The sequence below is a fragment of the Sinocyclocheilus anshuiensis genome, unplaced genomic scaffold (assembly GCF_001515605.1).
Source record: "Sinocyclocheilus anshuiensis isolate Anshui unplaced genomic scaffold, SAMN03320099.WGS_v1.1 scaffold112, whole genome shotgun sequence".
In the NCBI taxonomy this organism is placed as follows: Eukaryota; Metazoa; Chordata; class Actinopteri; order Cypriniformes; family Cyprinidae; genus Sinocyclocheilus; species Sinocyclocheilus anshuiensis.
In genome coordinates this window covers 3,118,095-3,129,058 of record NW_015557175.1, presented here as the reverse complement: position 1 = coordinate 3,129,058, position 10,964 = coordinate 3,118,095, and the positions used below count along the sequence as shown (strand labels likewise).

General features: G+C 38.0%; 2 protein-coding genes across 2 annotated transcripts; one reads left to right on the top strand and one right to left on the bottom strand.

Annotated features, from left to right (window-relative positions):
* Nucleotides 1-4,523: 4,523 nt before the first annotated feature.
* Nucleotides 4,524-7,169, top strand: LOC107678439 (tubulin beta-1 chain-like). The gene is made up of 4 exons (XM_016473709.1): nt 4,524-4,663; nt 5,569-5,677; nt 5,772-5,882; nt 5,967-7,169. Exons 1-4 carry the CDS (start codon nt 4,607-4,609, stop codon nt 7,025-7,027), a joined length of 1,338 nt encoding a protein of 445 aa, XP_016329195.1. The 5' UTR covers nt 4,524-4,606; the 3' UTR covers nt 7,028-7,169.
* A 1,197-nt stretch (nt 7,170-8,366) lies between these two features.
* Nucleotides 8,367-9,852, bottom strand: LOC107678407 (apoptosis regulator R11-like). Its single transcript, XM_016473645.1, has 2 exons — nt 9,385-9,852; nt 8,367-8,498 (listed from the first exon to the last, which is right to left on the bottom strand). Exons 1-2 carry the CDS (start codon nt 9,850-9,852, stop codon nt 8,367-8,369), a joined length of 600 nt encoding a protein of 199 aa, XP_016329131.1.
* Nucleotides 9,853-10,964: the final 1,112 nt, after the last annotated feature.

Genomic DNA, 10,964 nt, shown 5'->3' with positions numbered 1-10,964 from the left:
TACATATAAAGATGTACTGAAGGCCCTACTTATTGTTCAACGAAGCACTCTTAAGTTTAATATTAAGCATTTAATATAAATGTAAACTACAATACATTTGTAGATAAAGAGAATAACTAGATTGTTAGAAGTGCTGCTTACCTGAACAAGACTCGCCACCCGGATGTAAAGTGAAAGTGGCGTGACGTATGGCCAAGTATGGTGTCCCATACTTTGAATTTGAGCTCTTAACCCATCCAAGTGCACACACACAGCAGTGAGTAGTGAATAACTCACACACACACTCTGAGCAGTGCCATTTTTACTGCGGCGCCCGGGGAGCAGTTGGGGGTTCGGTGCCTTGTTCAAGGGTCTCACCTCAGTCGTGGTATTGAGGGTGGAAGAGAGAGCACTGGTCATTCACTCCCCACACCTACAATCCCTGTTGGTACCGAGACTTGAAGTCTTTGACAGGGTGCTGCTAAGGTGCTCAGGGCGACTGCACGTTGCTAAACTTGCAATAGTGGCTATCTTAAAAATAAAGGTTCCAATAAGAGGTTTTCGCAGTGATGCCATAGATAGAGGAACCATTTTTGGTTCCTTAAAGAAACATTTAGTGAACAGATCTTAATAGAACCATGTTTTTTTTAGTGTAAAGAACAGTTTAAAAACTTGAGAACGTGATTATTTTTAGCCTGTTTAATCATCCACCTCCACATGAGAATTACAAATCTGATTACTTAGTATGAGTAAGCAATGCTTGCCTTTGCAAGCACTAGCATGGTTCACTGGCAGGACATATGCTGAGTCAGGGACAAGAGACATTCACTGTGTCACTTCAGGGGATCTCTAATCAGATGGTCGGTCAACAGAAGGCAAGGACATAGCAGACAATTCAATGAAAACAAAACATATGCTAGAGTGTCATCACATGGCTCTGTACTGCTGTTATCCAGCATCAATCAAAATGTACAAACAGAACTAGAATCAGTGTAACAACTTAAATGCTCCTGGTTCAGCTTCCTCGCTGCATAAATAATTCATTTAACAGCTGAAATGCTTTTGCGACAGATCTGAATTAAAGGAGAAGTGGCGAGAGAGGAAAAGACACAAGTCCTTTTATTTACTTGCTCTTTTACACAACAGCATTCATCCCCTTGTGAAAAGAAGTGCACGTAATTGCGCTGCGTGTGCACTTGTAATGTACTGCAAATCTTAAAAGTATATGTTTTTTTACAAACTGTACTTGCAGAAAATATATAAATACTGGAAGAGACTTTCATGACTTTCCTGTTTAATTTTTGAAAGTGCACTTTGTAATAATGTCAAATTATAAGTTTTACGTTACAGTACAATTTAAATTAGTTTTATTAATCTTTTAAAGTGCTTTAAAGATGGACACTTATTTGTATGTGCTGACTATTTTAACTAGTGAATTAACTGAGTGTGAGCTGAAACTTTGTTCTACACTTTGTCTTTTGAAATATGGTAAATGTGTACTGAATGTTCTGCATTTATGGTAAGCTAATACATACCAAATATATAATAACGTTTCTGTTGAAACCTATATGTCATGTAATACATTTGTAGTGTTAAGTTGCAATTACATTTAAAATATATTAGCTTAATTATATATTTGTAAGCATATTATTTCCGTAATAAGTACTCATTTTAAAAATATGATAAAGTCTACTTCTTTTGGACAAAGGGTCACTGAGGATTTCATAAATGAGTGTTTTAATTTGAATGCAATTTGGAAATGATTGCAGGATGTGTTTGTCTATGAATGGAACTATTAGAAAGGTGTGAAGAGAGACAGATAGACAGGGTGTGTCCAATTAATGTCTCTGTAGAATGCATCTAACGTCATTAACTGCAACACGGCCGCTGTGAAAGTCAATGTGAATCCCCATAGAAACTAATTTTACTTCAGAAATGTCACATGTTCCCAAGTGAAACATGATTTTATCCATGATGAATTGATTGGATTGTAGCTGGATTGTAGCTATCAGGCTAACATTATTGAATAGCCTGTGGGCCAAAGGAAAGTCATTTCAGAGGAAGAGCAAGCTTTTACATTCTGATTAAAGTTGCAATGAAGTGGAGGTAGTGACAGATCTTTTCTTCCATATTGTTACGCACATCTGAGGAAAAAGGATTACTGAAAAAGAAAATAATGTAGGATCGGGACTTGGGTCTATGCATTATTTGATGATTGGATTTTGAGATGTGGACCCTGCATTAGAAAATGAACATAAGCTTGCAGTTGATTGTGGTTTAAGCAGAATAAATGATTGGAGAATTCTAGCAGCCATCATCAGAGAGAAGACCAAAAGTCGTTTCACCAAAAGATCAAGTTATGAAATTGTGATTAAACAATATGAGATTAAACAAGCTATTTTATAAAATTAAACATTTAAATGGATATATTTGTTTGTTATTAGATCTCACAAATATGATAGAAATCATAAAAATGAAAATATATCAGTTTACAAATATGTATGCGGCCTCTGACTTCTCCTGCACACTAAGCTATTAGAATGACGTCTTTGTTTGACTCTCACCCAGTTCTCACTTTTCATAATGCTGACCCACTCCACCCTCTTTTACTCGCATGTTCCCTGGGAAACTGGCACATCAGATTTCTTAATGTATACTTTTTAGAATAAGAAAAGAGTTAGGCTCTTTGAGGCTCGTTCTTTATGATTCTGACATGAGGGGGAATAAATCATGACAAAATCACAAGCATAACATTGTTTTTTTTATATATATAACCATAACCGGAAAGTTGGACTCATCAATACTGAAAGAACTTCACGAAACTGCCACGACTCATCTAAGTGCTCTTATGTTACTCACTGTAATTAAACTAATTTTATCATCACGATTAAGTGAACTGAGCAACCTATGCACTGTAGTGAAACAACAGCAGAACTGTACATAAGTAGTCTTATTTCAGATTATTCTAATTAAAGGCATCAATGTGCCATCTGCCTCTGTAACAGTATCTGCAATCTTATATCTGGTCAGGCCTGTAAAATCCCCTGAGGACTTTGCCCATGATACAACAGGAGGACTGGGGCAAACCCTCATTCTCTCAGCCTAAATCACACCAACTGAGCCAAGGAAGATTATATTACCATGCATTCCCTCTCCTATAGTCAGATTGGTTTTTAATAATACAACTGCACCCAAACCAGAACAGTGTCTGCCTGTGAAACATGAAACCTTAATATAATTACATGTATGTTTTCTTCACTTTCACACATACACAAAAGCACCTCATAGTTTATTTTTGAGAATAACTGCAAAAGGGCTTCATGTTGCCAAAATATTAAAAAAACATAATCATATGTATGCTGCTTTATCTCTGGCTTTGACAAGAGAACAACACGTTTCTCACAATTTGAAACAGAAGTGTGCTTAATTGTGCACTTGTATAATCTAGTCTAATATAATAATAAAAAAAGCCATTTAAGTAAACTTAAAAGAGAGGTCACTTCCAGGACTTAAAACACACTTACGTACACTTTGTAATAATGTTAGATTAAACACTTTATTTTAAAGTACAATTTAAACCATTTAAATTAATTTTATTTTAAAATATTTTGGCTTTAAAGAAGTACACTTATTTGTTGACTAACATACAAATATGCACATATTATACTTTAACCTTATTCATAAGACAATAGAAATAATAATGCAATTACATATAACGATGTACTTTCATCCTACTTAAGTGATGCCAAAAAACACTAATTATCTATTTAAACTATAATTGCATTTAACTGCAATTAGTATGCATTTATGTGTCTGAAAACATTACATTCAGTTCACAGTATATTCTTTTAAAGTATATTATTCACTTAATAAGTACTCTTTTAAAAATGATGCTTTAAAAAGTATGTACTTCTTTTTAACAAGAGATTTTCCGTTCACTCTTTTTTTGTCAAGTGGGCAGAATTTAATTAGCCTATATACCATAGCTGCAAAACAGAGGAAGGAGTCAACTGAAAAGCCACTAAACAGTGTCTACTGTAGTAAATGCAGGAAAAATGAACAACAATGTATAATCGCTTTGATTTAACACTGAGAAATTTGAGATAAACACTGAGTGTGTGTTTGTTAAATATTCTACAGCATCTTACACAGTTGTGTATTTATGTTATGATATTTAGCTTCTCTAAATATAATTTTACATTTTACTTCCTTCCTGTTATCATACTGAGCTGCTTAGCTTGAGTCTTGGCACGCAGAATATTTCAGAAGCATAAACAACCAAGCGTTTGTGTGCTATGTACAGCTCCATTACAGGAATTTGCTTCACTGGTATGTCATATATAAAACAAAGTACTGCCGTAAAAAAATACGTTACGTTGATTTCAAATTTGACTGACAGTCGACGAGGGCTAATCAGCATTCTCGGTCTCGACTGTGATTGGGCAGAACGACACATTTGGGCGGGCTCTTCGAAAACAGCTAATGGCGAGCTGATACATGTGTACTAGCCTTGTGTCCGGGGCGGGGGACGGGGAGGCTATTTATATGGGGGAAGTCGCCGTTCCCAACCAGTTGAAGAAAGAAAAAGGCTTACCGCTTTCTCAAATCTTCTACCTTAAGAGTAAAAATGAGGGAAATCGTGCATCTTCAAGCCGGGCAATGCGGTAACCAGATCGGAGCCAAGGTCTGTTTATTTCTTTACATCATAAACCAACAAAACTGCAAGTTTTAGAGTATATAGAAAACTAGATACTGCGTTTAATTTGAGATATTTGATAAATTAATCGACTATTTATATATTCTCTCATGTACCGTATTGTACGCAGTCATTTACGTGCCGCCTAAAGCGGATGTTCTGATCTGGTTTGAATTAAATTTAGGACAAGTCTGTCTTTCGAGTTATATTTTATTACAAACGCTTGGAAAATTGAAAAAGACGACGAAATGTAGTAGTAGTTAAATGAATATCTATATGTTCATGCCATCTGCTCGTTCTCACCGGCGTCTGTCTGGAGCCTCCCTTTGTGCGATTCACTGCACTGCGACAAAAGGAAGTAAAAGCTAATCACGGTCTAAGCGGTCTAAGTTTTTTAATGGAATAATTACATTAAATATTACCAGACTAAAGATAGCTTAGACTTGCTAGTTTAAATATATTTATATATATTTAAAAAGAAAATTGGGCCCCAATAAATCGATTAGTTCGTAATGGCGCCGGAAATGGATCTCATCCAACCGGCGTGCGTGCCGCGCGCGCGAGTGAGTTTTGCGCGGGAAGAGTTCAAAGAACATCGATTGTCTGCAACTTTGTAACAAATTCTAAACGAATTAAAAATGTTAAAACGCGCATTAGATGTACAAACAGCATGTTGATGCGAAACATGCGTGGGAGTTTGTGGACAGTTGTCGCCTTTTGTGTGACCCACGCGGTGAATATTTGAAAAGCACAGCTTTAGGGAAATATTTCAGTTCACAATATAAATCAATACATTGTTGTGCATGGATATAATTGTCATTAATGGTTCCCTTTAGTTTTACATTCAATATTCTGAATTCCAGTCCTTTAATGTTATCTATTATATTCTTTAGTTCTGGGAGGTTATCAGTGATGAGCATGGTATTGATCCCACCGGCTCGTATCATGGCGACAGCGACCTCCAGCTTGACAGGATCAATGTCTATTACAATGAGGCATCAGGTATGTCCACAGCAATACTACTAAGTGAGCGCAGATGTTATGAAAACTGAGGGTAAACCATTTTGTATTTTAACCACGTTTTGTATTCTTTTAGGAGGCAAATATGTGCCCCGTGCTGTGTTGGTGGATTTGGAGCCTGGTACCATGGACTCTGTGAGATCCGGACCATTCGGTCAGGTCTTCAGGCCAGACAACTTTGTTTTTGGTAAGTATTGTTGTTAATCTAATTAAATGCCATTAATGTTAAAAATAAAGTTGTGAAAATTAAATATTTTGCCTATTGCAACAGGTCAGAGTGGTGCTGGAAACAATTGGGCTAAAGGCCACTACACTGAGGGAGCGGAGTTGGTAGACTCTGTCCTGGATGTGGTTCGTAAAGAGGCCGAGAGCTGTGATTGCCTGCAAGGCTTCCAGCTCACCCACTCTCTCGGTGGAGGCACCGGTTCTGGCATGGGCACCCTCCTCATCAGCAAGATCCGTGAAGAGTATCCCGACCGCATCATGAACACCTTCAGCGTGGTGCCTTCACCCAAGGTGTCCGACACTGTAGTAGAGCCATACAACGCCACGCTGTCTGTCCACCAGCTGGTCGAAAACACAGACGAGACCTACTGTATTGACAACGAAGCTCTGTATGACATTTGCTTCCGCACCCTCAAACTCACCACACCTTCATACGGTGACCTCAACCATCTCGTCTCCGCCACAATGAGCGGAGTCACCACCTGCCTCAGGTTCCCTGGCCAGCTCAATGCAGATCTGCGCAAGCTGGCCGTAAACATGGTGCCCTTCCCCCGTCTCCACTTCTTCATGCCTGGCTTCGCTCCTCTCACCAGCAGGGGGAGCCAGCAGTACCGCGCTCTAACTGTACCGGAGCTCACGCAGCAGATGTTCGACTCCAAGAACATGATGGCCGCCTGCGACCCACGTCACGGCCGCTACCTCACAGTCGCCGCCATCTTCCGTGGCCGCATGTCCATGAAGGAGGTGGATGAGCAGATGCTCAACGTTCAGAACAAGAACAGCAGCTACTTCGTTGAATGGATCCCCAACAACGTCAAGACCGCTGTGTGCGACATCCCTCCCAGGGGACTCAAGATGGCCGCCACCTTCATCGGCAACAGCACGGCCATCCAGGAGCTGTTCAAGAGAATCTCAGAGCAGTTCACGGCTATGTTCAGGCGCAAGGCTTTCCTGCATTGGTACACCGGAGAAGGTATGGATGAGATGGAGTTCACCGAGGCCGAGAGCAACATGAACGACCTGGTGTCCGAGTACCAGCAGTACCAGGATGCCACCGCGGAGGAGGAGGGCGAGTTTGAGGAGGAGGGAGAGGAAGAGCTGGCTTAAGTCTCTTAATATACGTGTTGTTTTCCAGTCTGTATAATTTTGCTCATTTACAGGGAAAAAAACATCCAAAGCTCAGTTTTCTTTTTCCGTTCTTGCCTCTTGTTTGTACAGATGTCATTAAAGGTTTTTTCTTCTGTTAAAATGTCTCGCTCTTCATTTCCTTAATTCTCACTTTGCAAATATGAATGAACCAATTATTTGAACCCATCCTCATTCTTCACTGGTCACATACACTGACAGATCCTTGTCAAACCAGTTGGGATTGCCTCTAGACATATGATCTAACTGATCACATGCAGAAAGTTTATTTATGTTGCCAGTCATAAGTTTCAACCATCCCCAATTATATAACATCCACATATGCAAGTTTTACCATTCTAATCGTGCGTTAAGGCTAGTGCTGGTAACAAATAAAAATGAATATGACATGCCATAAATACTGGTTAATGCATTTGAGCATTTCAAGTTGTGTAAATTGATCTATGAAAATGAACAGTGAATAAGTTTTATATATATATATAAATGTTTTGAAATGTGTCTGCTCTTAATGTTAAGGTTATTAAACCTAATAACATAAATGAGAGTTCAGTAGTAACCAGAAATGTATAATTAGATTTGATCTTGTATTTTTATGTATCATAATTCTGGACAATCTCTAACATGGTGGCTGCTTGGCAGCTATTCGTTCATGGAGATCATTGATTTAATATTCTTTAATTGAGTTTTGTATAAACAAGCACGAAAAGAAAAAAAAAAACTACAATTTATGTCTAGAAAACTAATTTCAAACATTTAAGAATAATTTACTCACTCTCATGTCTTCCCTACACCTGTACAACTCAAAAGATGATCATATGAAAAAGTATCCACTGTATGAACAAAAACACAGACATTTCTTAAATGATCTAGTTTTATGTTTCACAAAAGAAATATAGTCTTACAGATTTGGAAGGACATGAGAGTGCGTAAATGACAGAATATTAACTTTAGAGTGAACTATATCAAATAATATCAAAGGGTCTTTGAGATAATGAGAAATGCATCAGTCATGTGCGGCCATTATGTTTTGAATTAAATTTAAACATGAATATTGGCTTCAGTATAATAAACAGCTCATAATTGGATATTTGGCCGGCATAATTAGAGCTCTTCAAACTGAAAACAAGTGGTGGTAACATGGTGATTATTAACAAGGGGGGTTTATTCTTAGCAGTTACATAACAATTAGTGTCCATAGCTTCAAAACTAGTAATACTGAAATATGTAATCTTAATCTTACCACAAACCGAGCGAATCATGAGTGTCCTTATTACATTTTCTCAGCAGATAGCGCTGTTGTCTAAGTTTTTCTTCTCGTCCACACCAAGTAGGATAAGATCCCAACACTCAGCAGGAGCAGAGACCAGCAGCACACACTCATCGCCTGATCTTCAAGACTCTGCTTCTCGCCGAAACGACCGATAAAACCTGACTGAGAGCAGTACACAATATTAGAAATTCATAAAATAATCATAATATAAGTATCCAACTTATTTTTCAACGCAAAAGTAAGCTATTTCCTGTGAATGTGCGAGACTTCCGAGTGATTAATCGCCAGTAAATAACTAGAATTGCTTGTGCACTAAACGGTAAAACTATATGCGTTACAAACCAGTGTAATTGATTACAAAAAATACATTTAAATGATATGATAACAAATGCCGGTTTGCAATATCAGCAGCATACAAGGGACTGTTTTTGTACAGGTAAAACAACGGGAAAAGTACTAAAATAAATGCAAGCCTTACACATTCGCGCTTATGCTAAAAATAAGGGCGATACTGTAGCACTATATCATTTCTAATTAAGAAATTTTCATGTACTCAAGAGATATGATACTAAAAAAAAAAAGAATCATATATGATAATAAAATATGTCCCACGAAGATGAAATATGAGTAACCGTGAATTTCTAGAGTGGTAGATTTTAGCTGAAATCATGGCAGTAACCAGTTTTATTGGTTCACCTAATCTGCATCTACAGGGAAAAGACTGTGAAATGCCTTTAGCAATGTCCACCATATTATATAATGTCTTTTTTTTCCTTGTGCATTTTCTGTGCTTATTTTGCAGGAAAATATACTGGTTGCAGTGCATTACACTAATAGCACAATCTAATGTTCCAAAATATTTAAATGTGCTGTTCCAGTTCTGCAGGAAACGTCTTGAAACATCTTGCAAGTCCAGATTTCACTTTTTGAAGCACCTGATTCAGCTAGCATCTGGTGACAATAATGAATCATTATAATGATTCAGAATGGAACCAAATGGGTCCTGAGGCTTAACGAGAAGAGACCTCCTTTGACCCTTGACACTTACCCATCCCCCTCTGTCCCTGATCTCTGGGCAGATGACCCTCTCTATGTAGCTGCCCACGCACTCCTGAATCCGGGGCAGGATATCAGACATGCCACTTTCCTGGCAATGCAGTGCCAGTTGTCCAGAAAGAACAAACACAGACAGCACTGCGCTCCAGGCGAGCTCTCTATGTCGTGTGGGTGCAAAGTGCTCATCCAGAATGGAAACGAGGGTCGAGCAGGCCGTTCGGTCTGTCACGTCCTGGAAAACACGCGGCCAGCGGCGGAAGAAGATGGGGAAGCGAGTGAGCAGCTCATCTCCAGCGTGACGCAGGGCGGCCGTGGCACGAGATGGTGCTGGGTCCACCGGGATGCCTGGTTTGGCCGTCACATAGTTGATATAGTCATATGCCATCAGATAGGCCTCACGCACCAATGGGTCAGGACTGTTCAGGCCTCGGCCAATCACAGCTTTATCTGACAGTCCCATTACCTTTAATTACAACAATCTGCCCTCAATAGGCAGGTAAATATACAATGTCAATGTCCAAAATTTGTCTCTCTTTAGTACCCACTCATTTTAGATGTTTAGGTCACATTACATGCCATGGATAAACTGTCACTGGGTAATCCATACTCAGTGATTGTAGGTTCAAGTCCTTGGGAATAAAAAGGAAATTTAAGATCAGATACTTCAGTTAATAAATTATGTCAATGGCTGTGTCTGAAAGCTGCTCTACATGCTGTATACACAGGTAGGACAGCAACGAGGCACGTCCGAATTCAATGATAGTATCACATCCTGTCTGCTGAGATACATTCATCTGATTGATCTGATGATACCACTATCTTATGCGTTTGATTCCATGACAGATGAGCTAAAAAATAAAAATGGCATCTGCATGGTGCGGTTGGTGGTAACTGTGAGTAAATGTACTTTTTTGACCAACCTTTTCCACTTTTGTTGTCATTGGAATGAATAAATTAGTATTGAAGTAATTAAATATTCACATACATCTTTAGTGTTTTTTTAGGCGTTTCAATTTAGATTATGTTAGATTATATTAATTTCAGGATTTACTGGGCCCCCCTAGTGGTTCCATGAAGCGCTTTTAACATCCATTGACTCTTTCCATCGCACAAAAGGTTCTTTACAGTGGAAGCAGTTTTTACACTGTGCTTTACACTAATAAAAAATAATGGCTCTTTTAAAAACTGTTCACTAAAAGGTTCTTTGGGAAACCAAAAATTATTCTTTAATGGCATTGCTGTGAAAACCACTTTCTGGAACCTTATTTCTGAAGAATGTTGAGAACCGTTGCATTATTTCTCTAGGTTAATGATGTAAATTTCTGTATTAAAATACATTTAGATTTTTTTTTATTAAATTCTTGAAAACATAAAGTAGTTTGACATTGTTGGCTGTTATTATTATTAATATTTTAATTAATTAATTAATTATAATAATTATACATTTTAATTTTTATAATTGTATTTTTTATATTGTTATTTTAAATTTTATTATTTTAACAAACTGCTTATTAGTAATAATAATTTAATGCTGGGTTAAAAAGGGACAAACCCAGCTATTGGGTTGTTTTG

What these genes read in the sequence shown, in the direction of transcription:
- LOC107678439 (XM_016473709.1), top strand. Translation starts at nt 4,607, where the DNA reads ATGAGGGAAATCGTGCATCTTCAAGCCGGGCAATGCGGTAACCAGATC. An exon ending in CTATTACAATGAGGCATCAG is followed by an intron (nt 5,678 to 5,771) that starts GTATGTCCACAG and finishes GTATTCTTTTAG; the next exon opens with GAGGCAAATATGTGCCCCGT. An exon ending in GCCAGACAACTTTGTTTTTG is followed by an intron (nt 5,883 to 5,966) that starts GTAAGTATTGTT and finishes CTATTGCAACAG; the next exon opens with GTCAGAGTGGTGCTGGAAAC.
- LOC107678407 (XM_016473645.1), bottom strand. Translation starts at nt 9,852, where the DNA reads ATGGGACTGTCAGATAAAGCTGTGATTGGCCGAGGCCTGAACAGTCCT. An exon ending in TCAGGGACAGAGGGGGATGG is followed by an intron (nt 8,499 to 9,384) that starts GTAAGTGTCAAG and finishes TACTGCTCTCAG; the next exon opens with TCAGGTTTTATCGGTCGTTT.